Raw genomic sequence first — 22,894 nt, forward strand, 5'->3', positions numbered from 1 at the left:
AGGCTCAGATTTTCTGTGTCTCTATGTTTTAGGTTGGATAGTTTTGTCAATATCTTTCTTAGATTTTTTTCCATTCTTCTTGAAACCATTTCAAACCAAATCAAATTGTATTTGTCACCGAATACAACAATACAGGGAAATGCTGACTTAGAAGCCCTTAACCAACAATGCAGTTTTAAGAAAAATACCAAAAGAAAATAAGAAATAAAAGTAATTACAGAGCAGCAGTAAAATAACAATAATGAGACTATATACAGACTATATACAGGGGGGTACCGGTACAGAGTCAACGTGTGGGGGCACCGGTTAGTTGAGGTTAGTTGAGGTAATATATGTAGGTAGAGTTATTAAAGTCACTATGTATAGATGATAACAGAGAGTAGCAGCACCTGTTAGTTGAGGTAATATGTACATGTAGGTAGAGTTATTAAAGTCACTATGTATAGATGATAACAGAGAGTAGCAGCACCTGTTAGTTGAGGTAATATGTACATGTAGGTAGAGTTATTAAAGTCACTATGTATAGATGATAACAGAGAGTAGCAGCGGTGTAGAAGGGGGAGATGTAAATAGTCTGGGAATCCATTTGATTAGATGTTCAGGAGTCTTATGACTTGGGGGTAGAAGCTGTTTAGAAGCCTCTTGGACCTAGACTTGGTGCTCCGGTACTGCTTGTCGTGCTGTAGCAGAGAGAACAGTCTATGACTAGGGTGGCTGGAGTCTTTGACAATTTTTAGGGCTTTCCTCTGACACCGCCCGGTACCGAGCTCCTGGATGACAGGAAGCTTGGCCCCAGTGATGTACTGGGCTGTACGCACTACCCTCTGTAGTGCCTTGCGGTCAGATGCCGAGCAGGTGCCATACCAGGCAGTGATGCTCTCGATGGTGCAGCTGTAAAACTTTCTTGAGGATTTGAGGATCCATGCCAATTCTGCAGCTCGATTAGAATGGAGTCGGTCCTCGGTCCTCCTTATCCTGTAGGCCACAATGATCTCCTTTATCTTGATCATGTTGAGGTTGTTGTTCTTGCACCACACGTTCAGGTCTGTAACCTCCTCCCTATAGGCTGTCTCGTCGTTGTCAGTGATCAGGCCTACCACTGTTGTGTCATCGGCAAACTTAATGATGGTGTTGGGAGTCGTGCCTTGCAGAGCAGTCATGAGTGAACAGGGAGTACAGGAAGGGACTGAGCACGCACCCCTGAGGGGCCCCAGGGTCCTTAGCTTAGTGATGAGCTTTGACGGTACTATGGTGTTCCTTTTGTGTGAAAGGGCAGTGTGGAGTGGAATAGCAATGCAGCATCTGTGGATCTGTTGGGGCAGTATGCAAATTGGAGTGGGTCTAGGGTTTCTGGGATAATGTTGTTGTTGTGAGCCATGACCAGCCTTTCAAAGCACTTAATGGGTACAGACGTGAGTGCTACGGGTCGGTAGTCATTTAGGCAGGTTACCTTAGTGTTCTTGGGCACAGGGACTATGGTGGTCTGCTTGAAACATGTTGGTATTACAGACTCAGAAAGAGAGAGGTTGAAAATGTCAGTGAAGACACTTGCCAGTTGGTCAGCGCATGCTCTGGGGTACACGTCCTGCTAATCCGTCTGGTCCTGTGGCCTTGTGAATGTTGACCTGTTTAAAGGGCTTACTCACATCGGCTGCGGAGAGCGTGATCACACAGTCGTCGGGAACAGCTGATGCTCTCATGAATGTTTCAGTGTTACTTGCCTCGACGCGAGCACAGAAGTAATTTACCTCGTTTGGTAGGCTCGTGCCACTGGGCAGCTCTCGGCTGTGCTTCCCTTTGTAGTCTGTAACAGTTTGCAAGCCCTGCCACATCCGACGAGCGTCAGAACCGGTGTAGTACGATACGATCTTAGCCCTGTATTGACACGTTGCCTGTTTGATGGTCTGTCGGAGGGCACAGCGGGATTTCCTATAAGCTTCGGGTTAGAGTCCCGCTCCTTGAAAGCAGCAGCTCTACCCTTTAGCTCAGTGCGGATGTTGCCTGTAATCCATGGCTTCTGGTTGGGGTATGTACGAACAGTCACTGTGGAGACAACGTCATCGATGCACTTATTGATGAAGCCAGTGACTGATGTGGTGGACTCCTCAATGCCATCGGAAGAATCCCGGAACATATTCCAGTCTGTGATAGCTAAACAGTCCTGTAGTTTAGCATCTGCTTCATCTGACCACTTTTTTATTGTCCGAGTAACTGGTGCTTCCTGCTTTAGTTTTTGCTTGTATGCAGGAATCAGGCGGATATAATTATGGTCAGATTTGCCAAATGGAGGGCGAGGGAGAGATTTGCACACGTCTCTGTGTGTGGAGTAAAGGTGGTCTAAAGTTTTTTCCCATCTGGTTGCACATTTAACATGCTGATAGAAATGTAGTAAAACGGATTTAAGTTTCCCTGCATTAAAGTCTCTGACCACTAGGAGCGCCGCCTCTGGATGAGTGTTTTCCTGTTTGCAGTTCATTGAGTGCGGTCTTAGTGCAGCATCATTGTGTGGTGGTAAATAGACTGCTGTGAAGAATATAGATGAAAACGTTCAAGGGTAAATAGTGTGGTCTACAGCTTATCATGAGATACTCTACCTCAGGCGAGCAAAACCTCGAGACTTCCTTAGATATCGTGCATCAGCTGTTGTTTACAAATATACATAGACCACCACCCCTTGACTTACCAGAGGCTGCTGTTCTATCCTGCTGTTCTATCCTGCTGTTCTATCCTGCTGTTCTATCCTGCTGTTCTATCCTGCTGTTCTATCCTGCTGTTCTATCCTGCTGTTCTATCCTGCTGTTCTATCCTGCCGGTACGGCTTATAACCCACCAGCTGTATGTTAATCATGTCATCGTTCAGCCACAACTCGGTGAAACATAAGATATTACAGTTTTTAATGTCCCGTTGGTAGGATATATGGGTTTTTAGTTTGTCCATTTTTATTATCCAGCGATTGTACGTTGGCCAATAGTACTGATGGCAAAGGCAGATTAGCCACTCGTCCTCACAAGGCACCTCGATCTCTTTCCGTGATACCTCTGTCTCTTTCTCCTGTGAATGAAGGGGATGAGGGCCTGTTCGAGTGTCTGGAGTAAATCCCTCTCGTCTGACTCATTAAAGAAAAATTCTTCGTCCGGTTTGAGGTGAGTAATCACTGTTCTGATGTTCTGTTCTGATGTTCTGATGTCCCGAAGCTCTTTTCGGTCGTAAGACACGGTAGCAGCAACATTATGTAGAAAATAAGTTACAAACAATGCAAAAAAATTAACAAAATAGGTTAGTTAAGAACCCATAAAACTTCAGTTTTCCTCTCCGGCGCCATTTGTCATTTGTTCATTTTCTTTGGTTGTCTGCTTGATTTTTATTTTTATTTGATAGGGAAGCTGAGAGGTCAAATACATTGTTTAGGTTTTCTACTGCCAAGTTTACATCTTCACTATTATAGTGGAATGTTTTGTCCAGGAAGTAGACTTAAAGGGATTGAATTTGTCGTTGCCTAATTGTTTTTTGGTAGGTTTTCCACACTATTTTCCTTCCATCTGTAGCATTTCTTATGATTGAGTATTGCTCTGTTGAAGTAGACTGTGATTTTGCTGTGATCTGATAGGGATGTCAGTGGGCTGATTTTGAAAGCTTTGGTAGACTGGGTTGAGGTCAGTGATAAAGTAGTTTACAGTACTACTGCCAAGAGTTGAGCTACAGGTGTACCTACCGTAGGAGACCCCTCGAAGCCTAACATTGACTATGTACAGTTGAAGTCGGAAATTTATAAACATACACCTTCAGCCAAATACATTTAACTCAGTTTTTCACAATTCCTGACATTTAATCCTAATAAGAATTCCCTGTCTTAGGTCAGTTAGGATCACCACTTTATTTTAAGAATGTGAAATGTCAGAATAATAATAGAGAAAATTATTTATTTCAGCTTTTATTTCTTTCATCACATTCCCAGTGGGTCAAAAGCGTCTCCTTCCTGAGCAGTATGATGGCTGCGTGGTCCCATAGTGTTTATACTTGGGTACTATTGTTTGTACAGATGAACATGGTACCTTCAGGTGTTTGGAAATTGCTCCCAAGGATGAACCAGACTTTTGGTGGTCTACAATTTCTTTCTGGGCTGATTTCTTTTGATTTTCCCATGATGTCAAGCAAAGAGGCACTGAGTTTGAAGGTAGGCCTTGAAATACATCCACAGGTACACCTCCAATACCACCTCTATACCATGTCTTTATCTCTCTGTCTCACACATACAGGTCGACTCCCCAGAGAGTGAGTGAGTGAGTGAGTGAGACAGACAGACAGACAGACATATAAACGTTTAGCAATCTACTACTGACTCATCTTCGCCAGAACAACAGGCTACCTGGCGAAGATGATTGATCATTTTGGAATTACACAGAAAAATAGACTCTGTCAACGTGTTTATCATCCATATATATACATAGAATTACACAGAAAATGACAGTGACCCAACATGGAATAGATGTTGAAATGACGTCTGTTCCCAGTGGATGGCTACTGGCTGTATGCCTAAAGATAAGCCATTGTAACATCGCCTTCAACAGGATGGGATGAATAATCATCGTTTGGGGTTTTATCTGTTTTTAACAAAACAATGTCTTTGCTTTCATAATCTGTATGTCTTATTGCCAAATTCAGAGTGTAAATATTAATATAGTTATTAATCTTATAAACATAGAATGAATCACTTTCACATCAGTTCGGTGGATGTTAGCTTAGTAACACATCACGTCAGGCTTTCCACTCTCTTATCTGCACTATCAAAACTCCTCCCTAGTCTCTGTGTGTGTGTGTGTGTGTGTGTGTGTGTGTGTGTGTGTGTGTGTGTGTGTGTGTGTGTGTGTGTGTGTGTGTGTGTGTGTGTGTGTGTGTGAGGAGAAGTAAATAGTAGTTATTATTTATTGTTATTATTTATTTGAATAAATGTCATCGCGAACCTTGACAGGATCTTTTCTCAGAAACATGGTTTTGGTGACACAGCCTGTAATGGCAGGCAGAGAGCTTATGATTTATTATTTAGAGTAGATAGATCCCGGTGGTCTCATTAGAAAACTAACATTCTTCTCTTTTCAAAACTCCAATGTGACTGATTATGATGGCGCAAGTCACATATTCTGGAAAATCTATTACGACATTTGTGAGGAAAATCAATGCTACCCGGCTGGCAATGAGCACTCTGCAGGCAGGCTGCCCTCTAAAGTGATGGTGAGGTGCAGGCAGGCTGCCCTCTAAAGTGATGGTGAGGTGCAGGCAGGCTGCCCTCTAAAGTGATGGTGAGGTGCAGGCAGGCTGCCCTCTAAAGTGATGGTGAGGTGCAGGCAGGCTGCCCTCTAAAGTGATGGTGAGGTGCAGGCAGGCTGCCCTCTAAAGTGATGGTGAGGTGCAGGCAGGCTGCCCTCTAAAGTGATGGTGAGGTGCAGGCAGGCTGCCCTCTAAAGTGATGGTGAGGTGCAGGCAGGCTGCCCTCTAAAGTGATGGCGAGGTGCAGGCAGGCTGCCCTCCAAAGTGATGGCGTAGGGGCAGGCAGAACATCCTTTTCAACCGATTCTGCAACCTCAGCTACAAGTAGGCGTATGATACTGCAACCTCAGCTACAAGTAGGCGTATGATTCTGCAACCTCAGCTACAAGTAGGCGTATGATTCTGCAACCTCAGCTACAAGTAGGCGTATGATTCTGCAACCTCAGCTACAAGTAGGCGTATGATTCTGCAACCTCAGCTACAAGTAGGCGTATGATTCTGCAACCTCAGCTACAAGTAGGAGTATGATTCTGCAACCTCAGCTACAAGTAGGAGTATGATTCTGCAACCTCAGCTACAAGTAGGCGTATGATTCTGCAACCTCAGCTACAAGTAGGAGTATGATTCTGCAACCTCAGCTACAAGTAGGCGTATGATTCTGCTTGCTCTCGACCAGAGAAGTGGTCGGGAGGTATTTTTACATGCAGGTGAGACGTGCTTTAATAATGCAACCTATGGGATTACAGAATAAAATGAGTCTGGATTGTGGGTTTCAGTGAGATTGGGAATATAGGAAAATATCCTAGGCTCTATATAAGGTAACTAGGAGAGTCAATGGATACATAATACTCTTGGTTTACGCTACAGTGTTACACGCTAAATGTTTCTGATCTGTGATAGATGAGCAAACTAATAAATGAGCTGCCGTTTGCACTTGTCCAGACAGAGATCAATTGACCAAAATATACAGACTGATTCAGTGAAACAAAATCACATTTATTTATTATCAGACAAATCACATGCTATTGGTCGGTAGGACAGGCTACTGCGCGAGTGAACTGCCAAATCCACTTTCATAACATGCTATCAAAATGTTCTGATCACTTATTAATATATGAGCAAAACTAGAATACAGATGATCATTAGCTAATATTTCCACAGCCTAATTGTTACCAAATATCCAAACGGAGATTCAGTGAAAATAAAGATCTGACATTGATTGATTTATGTACAGTAGATTAGCCCTCAACGCTTGTCTCAAAACAGCGCGGTGGCGCTGTCACAATCCAACCGGTAGTCCTACTGAAATTATAATCTAGGTGATCACAAGTGATTTATGCTTTTAATTAGTTTCAAATAACAGTGGGTTATGATTTTGGGAGTTTCAGTATAAAAGCAAGAATTTGATATACGCCTTCAATTGCATTAGTTTTATTTATTCCAATATGTTCATCATTCCGTTGATCATAATAACTAAAGTGAGTTGTCCTGTCTCAACGATTTTTCTAGGGCCAATGGCTGTTTCCTCGGTCAATCTGGGATCGAACTTTCAATTCTGATGAGAACTCTGAGCAGCATTCGGAAGTATTGTGTACAGAGGGGAAAGTTAGGACGATTCATTAATATAATATTTGATTTAAAATGCACTAATACAACTAACGGTTTTTGGCAACAACAACAACAAAAAGTAAAGAGCCCAAATCTGGCTTCCAAAAACGAAAAAAAAGAAGAGAAAGACCGAAGAGAGAACAGAAAGGACGACAGTATGTCACCCAATGTTTCACCATGGAAGGTGGGTGTCGTCAGTGAGTGGTGTAAATGAACCTGTTAGCTTAGTCCGTAGTGAAATAGGCTACTTTTGCTTCCCTAACATTTAGTTACTTAATATCTTCACAGAAAATTCTTAGTGTTTACATTTCACTCTTCTTTTAGCCGACATTTAATCGATGCAGGAAAACTTTTAGCAAGCTATTCATAGTAAATCAGTTGTCCTTGCCTGGTGCCAGGCCCAACAGATACAGCTTCAGGCTCAGCAGTCCTGTCTCCCCATCCCACTGAACCAGCCCTGTCTCCCCATCCCCCTGAACCAGCCCTGTCTCCCCATCCCCCTGAACCAGCCCTGTCTCCCCATCCCCTAGCCCTGAACCAGCCCTGTCTCCCCATCCCCCCCTGAACCAGCCCTGTCTCCCCATCCCCCTGAACCAGCCCTGTCTCCCCATCCCCTGAACCAGCCCTGTCTCCCCATCCCCCTGAACCAGCCCTGTCTCCCCATCCCCCTGAACCAGTCCTGTCTCCCCATCCCCCTGAACCAGCCCTGTCTCCCCATCCCCCTGAACCAGCCCTGTCTCCCCATCCCCCTGAACCAGTCCTGTCTCCCCATCCCCCTGAACCAGTCCTGTCTCCCCATCCCCCTGAACCAGCCCTGTCTCCCCATCCCCCTGAACCAGCCCTGTCCTCACATCCCCCTGAACCAGCCCTGTCTCCCCATCCCCCTGAACCAGCCCTGTCTCCCCATACCCCTGAACCAGCCCTGTCTCCCCATCCCCCTGAACCAGCCCTGTCTCCCCATCCCCCTGAACCAGCCCTGTCTCCACATCCCCCTGAACCTCCCTGTCTCCCCATCCCCCTGAACCAGCCCTGTCTCCCCATCCCCCTGAACCTCCCTGTCTCCCCATCCCCCTGAATCTCCCTGTCTCCCCATCCCCCTGAACCAGCGCTGTCTCCCCATACCCCTGAACCAGCCCTGTCTCCCCATACCCCTGAACCAGCCCAGCCCTGTTTCCCCATACCCCTGAACCAGCCCTGTCTCCCCATCCCCATACCCCTGAACCAGCCCTGTCTCCACATCCCCATCCCCCTGAACCAGCCCTGTCTCCCCATCCCCCTGAACCAGCCCTGTCTCCCCATCCCCCTGAACCAGCCCTGTCTCCACATCCACATCCCCATCCCCCTGAACCAGCCCTGTCTCCCCATCCCCCTGAACCAGCCCTGTCTCCCCATCCCCCTAAACCAGTATCCCCCTGAACCAGCCCTGTCTCCCCATCCCCCTGAACCAGCCCTGTCTCCCCATCCCCCTGAACCAGCCCTGTCTCCCCATCCCCCTGAACCAGCCCTGTCCCCATCCCCTGAACCAGCCCTGTCTCCCCATACCCCTGAACCAGCCCTGTCTCCCCATCCCCATACCCCTGAACCAGCCCTGTCTCCCCATCCCCATCCCCATGGTTACAGGTAGAGTTATTTAAAGCTGTGGACGGGTCGATTGGGTTCTGGAGGTGTGTGGTTACAGGCAATTGTGCAGGGTTGGTGTGGCCTGTGGTGGTGGGGCCCAATGTGATATCTTTTCATGGTGGCCCAAATTCCCTGCAGGGGTGCCTGCGTGTGCAGTCTGACAGTGTCAATTATGCTGTGTACTTTGAATTTATGGCGACTTTGTGTGAAGTAAATATTCTAGAGGTAAATATGCTAGACTAAAAGGCATCCATCCAACAACCTGTTTGGATAATGTGCTATTTTGTTTTCTGCCAATCTGTTGCTGCACATGTTGTGTATTCTGTGGAATTGCATTAACGCGACATTGGGGGGAGAAATGTTGTAGTTTCCTGACTCATGTAGTAACCAAACAAGTATTAAACAAATCAAAATAGATTTTAGATTCTTCAAAGTAGCGACCCTTTGCCTTGATGACAGCTTTGTATTCTCTCAACCAGCTTTATGAGGTAGTTACCTGGAATGCATTTCAATTAACAGGTGTGCATTGTTAAAAAGTACATTTATTACATTTCTTTCCTTGAGCCAATTAGTCGTGTTGTGACAAGGTAGGGGTGGTATACAGAAGATAGGGAAAGGGGGATACCTAGTCAGTTGTTCAACTGAATATATTCAACCATGTCTTTTGCATTTAACCCAACCCATCTGAATCAGACAGAATCAGACAGATGCGTGGGGCTGCCTTAATCAACGTCCTCGATGCCCAGGGAACAGTGGGTTAACTGCCTTGCTCAGGGGCAGAATTACAGATTTTTACCTTGTCAGCTCGGGGATTCGATCCAGCAACCTTTCGGCTACTGGCCCAACGCTCTAACCACTAGGCTACCTGCTGCCCAAAGCCCTATTTGGTAAAACTAGGCGCATGTTGCTGGTCACCACTTCACAGGAAAGCCTTTTGAACATAAACTTTTTTATTTGATCAAAATGTGGTTGTTTTTGTTGTGAAGAAAATTAGAATAAAACTGTTAAATTACGAGCCTAGTTGGTTGACCCATAGAAAAAGTGAGCAACCTTCCCCTGAGCCATGATTGGCTGAGATAATGAGTGGGCTGGACATGCCGAGAAATGATTTTGGATTGAATTGAGTTTGCCATATAGCACGCGTCTGTCTATTTGAGCTGGTATGTCTAGTTAATCCTGTCGTGTAGGAAAACCGCATAAGTGTTGCTCTCCACTTTCTGGAGGACCGAGTTTTGAAATCAGTAGAATTCGAGTATGATAGCTAAGGGGAGATGGAGAAAACACATGTCTCTGGATTACATCTACAAACTAAAGGGCAACCATGGCATCCGACAGGAGACACGTTCATCCATGAATGATGTATACAGGTAAGATAGTCTAGCTAGCTACATTTTTAGATATTACACGTTTCTAATTTTGACAAAAAGTGGTTTCAATTTAAGTTGAAGTGCACTGTTAGCTAGCTAGCTAACTTTAGCTGGCTGGCTCGCTAGCTAAAAATTATGTGTAAGATCTTATTATTTGTATCTCAGAGCCATTTGCTTGGCTAGCTATAGCCTAATGTTAGCTAGCTAACATTGAACCTGGTTGGTTAGCTACCTGCAGATTCATGCTGGGTAGTATCATCAAGAGTTGGGATTATGGTTCATTGTTTACCAACTGTAGCTAGCTAATGTTTGCTAGCTGGCTCACTAGCTAACGTTACGTGTATAATCTTATTATTCGTATCTCCGAGCCATTTGGTTGTCTATTCTAGCTACATTTGCTTGTCTAGTTTCGCTCTCGGAGTGTTCAGAGCGGACACTGGACTCTTTAGCCGAGGAGTAGAGTTGATCCGAGCGTTCTGACCTAACAACAGCAGTCAAGCACCGAAGCTAACTGGCTAACGTTGGCTAGCTGGCTAGCTACCTCCAGACACAAATGAGAGAACAGCTCCCTCTGACCATTTTACTCCCACCAGCAGAGCTGGTTAGGCTGTTTTTATGTTATCCAGAGTGTTGGTGACTGCAACTGTGCTGCTGGAAATAATTTAATTCGTTTTTTTGCCAACTTTTACTGACACTGGCCATATTCAACGGGTGTTGAGCGTTCGTAAAATTGTCAGTTGTTCTGCGCTCTGACACACTCAGACGAGAATGCTCTGAAAATGGAGTAGATAGGCAGAGTGAATTTACCAGCTACAGTTGATATCGGAAGGTTACATACACTTAGGTTGGAGTCATTAAACTTCCTATGGCTGGGGGCAGTATTGAGTAGCTTGGATGAATAAGGTGCCCAGAGTAAACTACCTGCTACTCAGGCCCAGAAGCTAAGATATGGATACCATTAGTAGATTTGGACAGAAAACACTCTGAAGTTTCTAAAACTGTTTGAATGATGTCTGTGAGTATAACAGAACTCATATGGCAGGCAGAAACCTGAGAAAAAAATCCAAACAGGAAGTGGGAAATCTGAGGTTTGTAGGTTTTCAAGTCTTTGCTTATCCAATATACAGTGTCTATTGCACTTCCTAAGGCTTCCACTAGATGTCAACAGTCGTTAGAACGTTAAAACTCGTTTTTCAACCACTCCACAAATATTTTGATAAGAAACTATAGTTTTGGCAAGTCAGTTAGGACATCTACTTTGTGCATGACACAAGTAATTTTTCCAACAATTGTTTACAGACATTGTTTAACTTATAATTCACTTATAAATCACAATTCTAGTGGGTCAGAAGTTTACATACACTAAGTTGACTGTGCCTTCAAACAGCTTGGAAAATTCCAGAAAATTATGTCATGGCTTTAGAAACTTCTGATAGGCTAATTGACATAATTTGAGTCAATTGGAGGTGTACCTCTGGATGTATTTCAAGGCCTACCTTCAAACTCAGTGCCTCTGTGCTTGACATCATGGGAAAATCTAAAGAAATCAGCCAAGACCTCAGAAAAAAATGGTAGACCTCCGCATGCTGGTTCATCCTTGGGAGCAATTTCCAAACACCTGAAGGTACCACATTCATCTGTACAAACAATAGTACGCAAGTATAAACACCATGGGACCACGCAGCCGTCATACCCCTCAGGAAGGAGACGCGTTCTGTCTCCTAGAGATGAATGTACTTTGGTGTGAAAAGTGCACATCAATCCCAGAACAACAGCAAAGAACCTTGTGAAGATGCTGGAGGAAACAGGTACAAAAGTATCTATATCCACAGTAAAACGAGTCTTATATCGACATAACCTGAAAGGCCGCTCAGCAATGAAGAAGCCACTGTTCCAAAACCGCCATAAAAAAAGCCAGACTATGGTTTGCAGCTGGAGAAATGTCCTCTGGTCTGATGAAACAAAAATAGAACTGTTTGGCCATAATGACCATCGTTATGTTTGGAGAAAAAAGGGGGATGCTTGCAAGCCGAAGAACACCATCCCAACCGTGAAGCACAGGGGTGGCAGCATCATGTTGTGGGGGTGCTTTGCTGTAGGAGGCACTGGTGCACTTCACAAAATAGATAGCATCATGAGATAGGAAAATTATGTGGATATATTGAAGCAACATCTCAAGACATCAGTCAGGAAGTTAAAGCTTGGTCGCAAATGGATCTTCCAAATGGACAAAGACCCCAAGCACACTTCCAAAGTTGTGGCAAAATGGCTTTGGGACAATAAAGTCAAGGTATTGGAGTGGCCTCAAAGCACTCCAATAGCACTGACCTCCATCCTATAGAAACTTTGTGGGCAGATCTGGAAAAAGTGTGTGCGAGCAAGGAGGCCTACAAACCTGACTCAGTTACACCAGTTCTGTCAGGAGGAATGGGCCAAAATTCACCCAACTTATTGTGGGAAGGGTACCGAAAACATTTGACCCAAGTTAAACAATTTAAAGGCAACGCTACCAAATACTAATTGAGTTTATGTTAACTTCTGACCCACTGGGAATGTGATGATATAAATAAAAGCTGAAATAAATCATTCTCTCTACTGTTATTCTGACATTTCACATTCTTAAAATAAAGTGGTGATCCTAACTGACCTAAGAAAGGGAATTTTTACCAGGATTAAATGTCAGGAAAAACTGAGTTTAAATGTATTTGGCTAAACTTCCGACTTCAACTGTATATCGACAGTTGTTGCATTGACAGTTGAAAGTTCAAACAACGAAGAAGAAATGAAATCTAGTTTTCTGAAACGAGTCACATACAGCATGTGAAAATGAACTGCAAAGCACACTGGGTAGAGCTCATTAGAATAATAATCAGCATGCTTTGCAATTGTTAATTTTTTACATATACTATTATATTTAGTTCATTTAGGGGACGCTCTTATCACACCATAGTGCCATCAGAAACCAATGCAAGGAGAAAGGGGGCCACAAAATTGTGAACCGCCATAAAAAAAATGATATTGAGAAGTAATTTGAAAATACAAGTTACACCTCTTGAACGTATCTTGTTCCAAAAAACAGTGTAGTTCAGCCCTGTGTCATACAAATGACTAAATACTAAATAAATGTAACAGAAATACCATGACTACAGTACACACACACACACACACTCGCTCATACACACACAGGAATACTGCTCATGACTACAGAGCACGCACGCACACATACACACACACACACACACAGCAGACACACACACACACGCTCATACACACACCCACACCCGCGGACACACACACACACACACACACACACACACACACACACACACACACACACACACACACACACACACACACACACACACACACACACACACAGAGAAATACTGCTCATGACTACAGAGCACGCACGCACGCACACATACACACACACACACACACACACACACACACACACACACACACACACACACACACACACACACACACACACACACACACACACACACACACACACACACACACAGAAATACTTACTGAGACGTTGTAGATGGCCATGCCCACAGCGCGGTGGTCATTGATCTTCTCTGTAGATATAGACTTGGTCTCATAAGCCAAGAAAATCCCCAGGAGCAGCAGCAAGCCCTTATAACCATACACCACCCCTAGAGAGGGAGGGAGGGAGGGAGGGAGGGAGGGAGGGAGGGAGGGGAGGGAGGGAGGGAGGGAGGGGGAACTAGGTTTTTAGTGTTCACTGGCAGTAGCTCCAGACTCAGGCCTCATGTTAAAGGTAAGATATTAACAGATGGGTTTAATGTACTGGTGGTACAGAGGCTGAGCCCCCTCTCCTTACCAAGTCTCCCTCTCTCCTTACCAAGCCTCCCTCTCTCCTTACCAAGTCTCCCTCTCTCCTTACCAAGTCTCCCTCTCTCCTTACCAAGCCTCCCTCTCTCCTTACCAAGTCTCCCTCTCTCCTTACCAAGCCTCCCTCTCTCCTTAGCAAGTCTCCCTCTCTCCTTACCAAGTCTCCCTCTCCCCTTAGCAAGTCTCCCTCTCTCCTTAGCAAGCCCCCTCCCTCTCATCTTACAAGCCTCCCTCCCTCTCTCCTTAGCAAGTCTCCCTCTCTCCTTACCAAGCCTCCCTCTCTCCTTACCAAGTCTCCCTCCCTCTCTCCTTAGCAAGTCTCCCTCCCTCTCATCTTACCAAGCCTCCCTCCCTCTCTCCTTAGCAAGTCTCCCTCTCATCTTACTAAGCCTCCCTCCCTCTTTCCTTACCAAGCATCCCTTCTTCAATCTCTCTCCCTTCATCTCTCTCTCTCTCCTTACCAAGCCTCCCTCCATTCCTCTCTCTCCCTTCCTCCCTCTCTCCCTCCCTCTCCCTCTCTCCTTATCAAGCCTCCCTCCATTCCTTTCTTTCTCTCCCTCCCCATCCACCCCTCCACCCTCCCTCCCTCCCTCCCTTCCCACTTCCTTCTCTCCCTCCCTTTTTCCTTACCAAGCCTCCCTCTCTCTTTCTCTCTCCCTCCCCCTCCCCTCCACCATCCCTACTTATCTACCCTTTTTCCTTACCAACCCTTCCTCTCTCCCGCCTCTCTTACCTTCTCCCTCCCTCCCTCCCTCCCTCCCTCCCTCCCTCCCTCCCTCCCTCCCTCCCTCCCTCCCTCCCTCCCCCCTCCCTCCCTCCCCCCTCCCTCCCTCCCTCCCTCCCTCCCTTCCCATCTCCTTACCAAGCCAAGTATTCATCTTGTCTGAGCTGCAGTGTTCCAGCAGAGGTTGGATCAGAACATCCAGATCTCCTTTAGGGGCCTCTCTCACAAACTTCTACTCAGACAAACAGAGGAATAATGTGATCTCAAGGCTTCTGCACTAAAACAGAACAGAGGAATAATGTTATCTCAAGGCTTCTGCACTATATCCATGTACACATTATATTTCATAATGATTTTGAAAGATTCACAATTTGTTTTGTTTATTCCTTCATAGTCTGGAGTTAACCAATAGTGATGCAGCTCTGAAAACAAACAGGAAGGGGAGAGGCGAGAGAAGAAAAGAGAGGACAGAAAGAGACAGAGAGAGACGAGAGAAGAGAGGACAGAAAGAGAGAGAGAGAGAGACGAGAGAAGAGAGGACAGAAAGAGACAGAGAGAGAGAGAGTGAGAGGAGGACTGAAAGAGAGAGAGAAAGAGAAGAGAGAGGAAGAGACAAGAGAAGAGAGGAGATGAGAAGAGACGGGGAGTCATGACTCATACAGTGGGGCAAAAAAGTATTTAGTCAGCCACCAATTGTGCAAGTTCTCCCACTTAAAAAGATGAGAGAGGCCGGTAATTTTCATCATAGGTACACTTCAACTATGACAGACAAAATGAGAAAAAAAAAATCCCCAAAATCCCATTGTAGGATTTTTAATGAATTTATTTGCAAATTATGGTGGAAAATAAGTATTTGGTCAATAACAAAAGTTTATCTCAATACTTTGTTATATACCCTTTGTTGGCAATGACAGAGGTCAAACGTTTTCTGTAAGTCTTCACAAGGTTTTCACACACTGTTGCTGGTATTTTGGCCCATTCATCCATGCAGGTCTCCTCTAGAGCAGTGATGTTTTGGGGCTGTTGCTGGGCAACACGGACTTTCAACTCCCTCCAATGATTTTCTATGGGTTTGAGATCTGGAGACTGGCTAGGCCACTCCAGGACCTTGAAATGCTTCTTACGAAGCCACTCCTTCGTTGCCCAGGCAGTGTGTTTGGGATCATTGTTATGCTGAAAGACCCAGCCACGTTTAATCTTCAATGCCCTTGCTGATGGAAGGAGGTTTTCACTCAAAATCTCACGATACATGGCCCCATTCATTCTTTCCTTTACACGGATCAGTCGTCCTGGTCCCTTTGCAGAAAAACAGCCTCAAAGCATGTTGTTTCCACCCCCATGCTTCACAGTAGGTATGGTGTTCTTTGGATGCAACTCAGCATTTTTTGTCCTCCAAACACGACGAGTTGAGTTTTTACCAAAAACTTATATTTTGGTTTCATCTGAGCATATGACATTCTCCCAATCTTCTTCTGGATCATCTAAATGCTCTCTAGCAAATTTCAGACGGGCCTGGACATGTACTGGCTTAAGCAGGGGGATACGTCTGGCACTGCAGGAGTTGAGTCCCTGGCGGCGTAGTGTGTTACTGATGGTAGGCTTTGTTACTTTGGTCCCAGCTCTCTGCAGGTCATTCACTAGGTCCCCCCGTGTGGTTCTGGGATTTTTGCTCACCGTTCTTGTGATCATTTTGACCCCACGGGGTGAGATCTTGCGTGGAGCCCCAGATCGAGGGAGATTATCAGTGGTCTTGTATGTTTTCCATTTCCTAATAATTGCTCCCACAGTTGATTTCTTCAAACCAAGCTGCTTACCTATTGCAGATTCAGTCTTCCCAGCCTGGTGCAGGTCTACAATTTTGTTTCTGGTGTCCTTTGACAGCTCTTTGGTCTTGGCCATAGTGGAGTTTGGAGTGTGACTGTTTGAGGTTGTGGACAGGTGTCTTTTATACTGATAACAAGTCCAAACAGGTGCCATTAAAACAGGTAACGATTGGAGGACAGAGGAGCCTCTTAAAGAAGAAGTTACAGGTCTGTGAGAGCCAGAAATCTTGCTTGTTTGTAGGTGACCAAATACTTAATTTTCCACCATAATTTGCAAATAAATTCATAAAAAATCCTACTATTTCTGGATTTTTTCCCCCTAATTTTGTCTGTCATAGTTGAAGTGTACCTATGATGAAAATTACAGGCCTCTCTCATCTTTTTAAGTGGGAGAACTTGCACAATTGGTGGCTGACTAAATACTTTTTTGCCCCACTGTACCTCCACAGTGATGTGTAGACTAGAGAATCAACTGTCTGACTCAGTGGTGGATTTAGGTATAGGAATTAGGTATAGGATTTAGGTATAGGAATTAGGTATAGGATTTAAGTATAGGCGACATGGGCAGCCGTGGCAACCTGCCGGGGGCGGCACGGGGTGCCCACAAAAAAAAATTGGAATGGTGACATTTGCCCGATCGGTTTTCTATCGCTCATTTGCACGTCAAGTCATTGATATCATGTCACCGTGTGGAACTGTGGGTAAATTAACCTTGTCAGCGTGGGAGCCCTGATTCTAGTTTCTGAGCTAGGCAGGCTACTGCCTGGCAAGGTCTCCCACTCAGAAGTATGAGATGGGGAGAGGGACAGGGGTAGGTTGACCTCAGGTCTCCCCACTGGAAGCCCGAGGTAGGGGGGCGGGGGTAGGTTGACCTCAGGTCTCCTCACTGGAAGACCGAGGTAGGGGTGCGGGGTATGTTGACCTCAGGTCTCCTCACTGGAAGCCCGAGGTAGGGGTCGGGGGTAGGTTGACCTCAAGTCTCCTCACTGGAAGCCCGAGGTAGGGCGGGGGTAGGTTGACCGCAGGTCTCCTCACTGGAAGCCCGAGGTAGGGGGGGGGGGTAGGTTGACCTCAGGTCTCCTCACTGGAAGCCAGAGGTAGGGGGAGGGGGTAGGTTGACCTCAGGTCTCCTCACTGGAAGCCCGAGGTAGGGAGGTAGGGGGCGGGGGTAGGTTGACCTCAGGTCTCCCCACTGGAAGCCAGAGGTAGGGGACGGGGTAAGTTGACCTCAGGTCTCCACGCTGGAAGCCCGAGGTAGGGGGACGGGGGTAGGTTGACCTCAGGTCTCCTCAATGGAAGCCCGAGGTAGGGAAGGCGGGGGTAGGTTGACCTCAGGTCTCCTCACTGGAAACCCGAGGTAGGGAGACGGGGGTAGGTTGACCTCAGGTCTCCCCTTTGGAAGCCCGAGGTAGGGGGGGCAGGGGAATCTATCAAATAGCGCACCTATAACTTTGCAGAGTACTAATGCCTCTGAACAGGGGTTCTCCATGGAACCAAGCTAGGACCACCACTGATCTGACTCATACCTCCACAGTGATGTGTAGACCAGAGGATCAACTATCTGACTCATACCTCCACAGTGATGTGTAGAGGATCAACTATCTGACTCATACCTCCACAGTGATGTGTGGACTAGAGGATTAACTATCTGACTCATACCTACACAGTGATGTGTAGACTAGAGGATTAACTATCTGACTCATACCTCCACAGTGATGTGTGGACTAGAGGATTAACTATCTGACTCATACCTCCACAGTGATGTGTAGACTAGAGGATCAACTATCTGACTCATACCTCCACAGTAATGTGTAGACTAGAGGATCAACTATCTGACTCATACCTCCACAGTAATGTGTAGACTAGAGGATCAACTATCTGACTCATACCTCCACAGTAATGTGTAGACTAGAGGATTAACTATCTGACTCATACCTCCACAGTGATGTGTAGAGGATCAACTATCTGACTCATACCTCCACAGTAATGTGTAGATGATTAACTATCTGACTCATACCTCCACAGTGATGTGTAGAGGGTCAACTATCTAACTCATATCTCCACAGTGATGTGTAGAGGGTCAACTATCTAACTCATACCTCCACAGTGATGTGTAGAGGATCCACTATTTGCCAGATCATGAGTGACAGGACGTCGATGATCAGCAGCACCCCCACTGTGGCGTAGAGTTTCCACGGCTCCAGATGCTGCAAGGAATCATGGGATATAGGAGGACTGGTCAGTTAGGAGGTGTTTCGAATGGCACCCTGTATAGTGCACTACTTTAGCACCCTTTTCCCTGTATAGTGCACTACTTTGGCACCCTTTTCCCGAGAGTAAATAGGGCACTTCTTTGGCACCCTTTTCCCTGTATAGTGCACTACTGTATAGTGCACTACCCTTTTCCAAACAGTAAATAGTGCACAACTATAGTGCACAACTTTGGCACCCTGTTGCCTACAGTAAAGAGTGCACTACTTTGGCACCCTGTTCCCCAGGAAATAGGGCAAACCTGTGGAAATCCCTCTAGACCATCCCTCTACCCCTCTAGAGCATCCCTCTACCCCTCTAGACCATCCCTCTACCCTCTAGAGCATCCCTCTACCCCTCTAGACCATCCCTCTACCCCTCTAGAGCATCCCTCTACCCCTCTAGAGCATCCCTCTACCCCTCTAGACCATCCCTCTACCCCTCTAGAGCATCCCTCTACCCCTCTAGAGCATCCCTCTACCCCTCTAGAGCATCCCTCTACCCCTCTAGAGCATCCCTCTACCCCTCTAGACCATCCCTCTACCCTCTAGAGCACCCCCTCTAGACCATCCCTCTACCCCTCTAGACCATCCCTCTAGACCATCCCTCTACCCCTCTAGACCATCCCTCTACCCCTCTAGACCATCCCTCTACCCCTCTAGACCATCCCTCTAGTCCTCTAGACCATACCTCTAGTCCATCCCTTTAAACCAAAGACCATCCCTCTACACCTCTAGACCATCCCTCTAGACCATCCCTCTACCCCTCTAGACCATCCCTCTACCCCTCTAGACCATCCCTCTACACCTCTAGACCATCCCTCTAACCCTCTAGACCATCCCTCTAGACCATCCCTCTAGACCATCCCTCTAGACCATCCCTCTAGACCATCGCTCTAGACCATCCCTCTACCCCTCTAGACATCCCTCTAGACCATCCCTCTACCCCTCTAGACCATCCCTCCATCCCTCTACCCCTCTAGACCATCCCTCTACCCCTCTAGACCATCCCTCTACACCTCTAGACCATCCCTCTACCCCTCTAAACCATCCCTCTACCCCTCTAGACCATCCCTCTACCCCTCTAGACATCCCTCTACACCTCTAAACCATCCCTCTACCCCTCTAGACCATCCCTCTAGACCATCCCTCTACCCCTCTAGACCATCCCTCTACACCTCTAAACCATCCCTCTACCCCTCTAGACCATCCCTCTACCCCTCTAGACATCCCTCTACACCTCTAAACCATCCCTCTACCCCTCTAGACCATCCCTCTAGACCATCCCTCTAGTCCTCTAGACCATCCCTCTACCCCTCTAGACCATCCCTCAGTACACTACTGTTGACCAGGGATATAGTCAGTACACTACTGTTGACCAGGGGTATAGTCAGTACACTACTGTTGACCAGGGATATAGTCAGTACACTACTGATGACCAGGGGTATAGTCAGTACACTACTGTTGACCAGGGATATAGTCAGTACACTACTGTTGACCAGGGATATAGTCAGTACACTACTGTTGACCAGGGGTATAGTCAGTACACTACTGTTGACCAGGGATATAGTCAGTACACTACTGTTGACCAGGGATATAGTCAGTACACTACTGTTGACCAGGGGTATAGTCAGTACACTACTGTTGACCAGGGATATAGTCAGTACACTACTGATGACCAGGGGTATAGTCAGTACACTACTGTTGACCAGGGATATAGTCAGTACACTACTGTTGACCAGGGGTATAGTCAGTACACTACTGTTGACCAGGGATATAGTCAGTACACTACTGTTGACCAGGGATATAGTCAGTACACTACTGATGACCAGGGATATAGTCAGTACACTACTGTTGACCAGGGATATAGTCAGTACACTACTGTTGACCAGGGATATAGTCAGTACACTACTGATGACCAGGGGTATAGTCAGTACACTACTGTTGACCAGGGATATAGTCAGTACACTACTGTTGACCAGGGGTATAGTCAGTACACTACTGTTGACCAGGGATATAGTCAGTACACTACTGTTGACCAGGGATATAGTCAGTACACTACTGTTGACCAGGGATATAGTCAGTACACTACTGTTGACCAGGGATATAGTCAGTACACTACTGATGACCAGGGGTATAGTCAGTACACTACTGTTGACCAGGGATATAGTCAGTACACTACTGTTGACCAGGGGTATAGTCAGTACACTACTGTTGACCAGGGGTATAGTCAGTACACTACTGTTGACCAGGGATATAGTCAGTACACTACTGTTGACCAGGGATATAGTCAGTACACTACTGTTGACCAGGGATATAGTCAGTACACTACTGTTGACCAGGGATATAGTCAGTACACTACTGTTGACCAGGGAAATAGTCAGTACACTACTGTTGACCAGGGATATAGTCAGTACACTACTGTTGACCAGGGAAATAGTCAGTACACTACTGTTGACCAGGGATATAGTCAGTACACTACTGTTGACCAGGGAAATAGTCAGTACACTACTGTTGACCAGGGATATAGTCAGTACACTACTGTTGACCAGGGAAATAGTCAGTACACTACTGTTGACCAGGGATATAGTCAGTACACTACTGTTGACCAGGGATATAGTCAGTACACTACTGTTGACCAGTGGTACTTTATAGGGAATAGGGCCCCATTTTGGACAAACCCTTTGGTGGATGAACACAGGGGATCATGGCCCAAGGCCCAGACATCCGTTCGGTTTGACTGTGAGGGATTAACGATGACATAAATAGACTGGAGCCTGAGCTCACAGAGAAAACAGAGATTCAATTCAATCTGCCCCCCACCAGAGCGTCTGGTTGGGCCGTAAACATTTACACAGAAAAAACCCAACGAGCAGCGCTCACCGTCAAAAAAATGGATAGGTAATCATAGTATTTTATGTAACTGTTTGAAAGAAGAAAAATAAAAAGCGAGGAGAGCACCCTACCCTACACCCCTATTCCCTATAGGGCCCTGGTCAAATGTAGTGCACTACAAAGGGGAATAGGGTGCCATTTGGGATGGACATACAATTCACTATCTATTGTCCGAGTTATAGTCTACACTATCTTCTATATAGTAGTAGATATACCAGTAATTCAGTTGAAAAACACATAGGTGGAAGTAAATGTAAACTTTTCCTACAGTTAAATGACCAAATCGCCCTCTATTGGCCTCATGGGTGGAATGTTCTTAATATTTTTAATATTAATATTCATATATTTTTAATATTATATTAATATTAATATATTTTAAATATTTTATTAATATTAATAAATATTATTTAAAAAAAAATATTAATAGATATTTTTCATTTTATTAATATTAATGTATTTTTAATATTGTATTAATATGAATACATATTATTTCTTACAAACCTGCAGATTGGTGTTTCTATGTCACATGGTTGTGTTATATTTCAGTCTTCTGTGATGTACAAAAAGTGTAATATTGGGATTCAAACTGAAAATGTAATATATTTTAACTCTATATCTGACATGGTACAGGTGTCTTCTTTCTTTAAGCCCATAACCATGTGTGTGACGTGTATACCTTTATATGAAAGTAGATTTGATTAAGACTACCAAGAAACGCTGTGTGTGACCCCTGATTTAGCCCAAAGAAGTAAAAGGTTAAACATGCCTCATATCTAGATACTGTGGAAATGTATGAGACTTGGCAAACGTAGAGGATCACCTAACACTAGTAGAAAATACATTTTACACCTATTATCTACTTGAAATAGAAATATATTTATCACACACACATACACACCCTATTTTACATGTGTGGCAGGTAGCCTAGTGGTTAGAGTGTTGGGCCGTGACGGAAAGGTTGCTGGATCGAATCCTCGAGTTGACAAGGTAAAAACCTGCAGGGCAACGAAGACGTGGATGTCGATGAAGGAAGCGCCCCGGCACCTCCCTGATCCAGAGGGGTTAAATGTCTGAAGACACATTTCAGTTGAAGACATTCAGTTGTACAACTGACTAGGTATCCTGGTTTCCTCCCAGTGTTGTACAACTGACAAGGTATCCTGGTTTCCTCCCAGTGTTGTACAACTGACTAGGTATCCTGGTTTCCACCCAGTGTTGTACAACTGACTAGGTATCCTGGTTTCCTCCCAGTGTTGTACAACTGACTAGGTATCCTGGTTTCCTCCCAGTGTTGTACAACTGACTAGGTATCCTGGTTTCCTCCCAGTGTTGTACAAACTGACAAAGTATCCTGGTTTCCTCCCAGTGTTGTACAACTGACAAGGTATCCTGGTTTCCTCCCAGTGTTGGACAACTGACTAGGTATCCTGGTTTTCTCCCAGTGTTGTACAACTGACTAGGTATCCTGGTTTCCTCCC

The 22,894-nt window shown here is 45.5% G+C and overlaps 1 protein-coding gene across 1 annotated transcript in view; it reads right to left on the bottom strand.

Annotated features, from left to right (window-relative positions):
- The window catches only part of LOC112239374 (gamma-aminobutyric acid type B receptor subunit 1-like), a 147,374-nt gene that overhangs the window by 25,621 nt on the left and 98,859 nt on the right, over positions 1–22,894 (bottom strand). The window contains exons 14-16 of the mRNA XM_042295121.1: positions 18,372–18,479; positions 14,588–14,681; positions 13,399–13,526 (exon numbers count right to left, since the gene is read on the bottom strand). Of these exons, the coding sequence (XP_042151055.1) occupies positions 13,399–13,526; positions 14,588–14,681; positions 18,372–18,479 (330 nt within the window). The remainder of the gene's footprint in view (positions 1–13,398; positions 13,527–14,587; positions 14,682–18,371; positions 18,480–22,894) is intronic.

Source organism: Oncorhynchus tshawytscha, linkage group LG13, assembly GCF_018296145.1.
Source record: "Oncorhynchus tshawytscha isolate Ot180627B linkage group LG13, Otsh_v2.0, whole genome shotgun sequence".
NCBI lineage: Eukaryota > Metazoa > Chordata > Actinopteri > Salmoniformes > Salmonidae > Oncorhynchus > Oncorhynchus tshawytscha.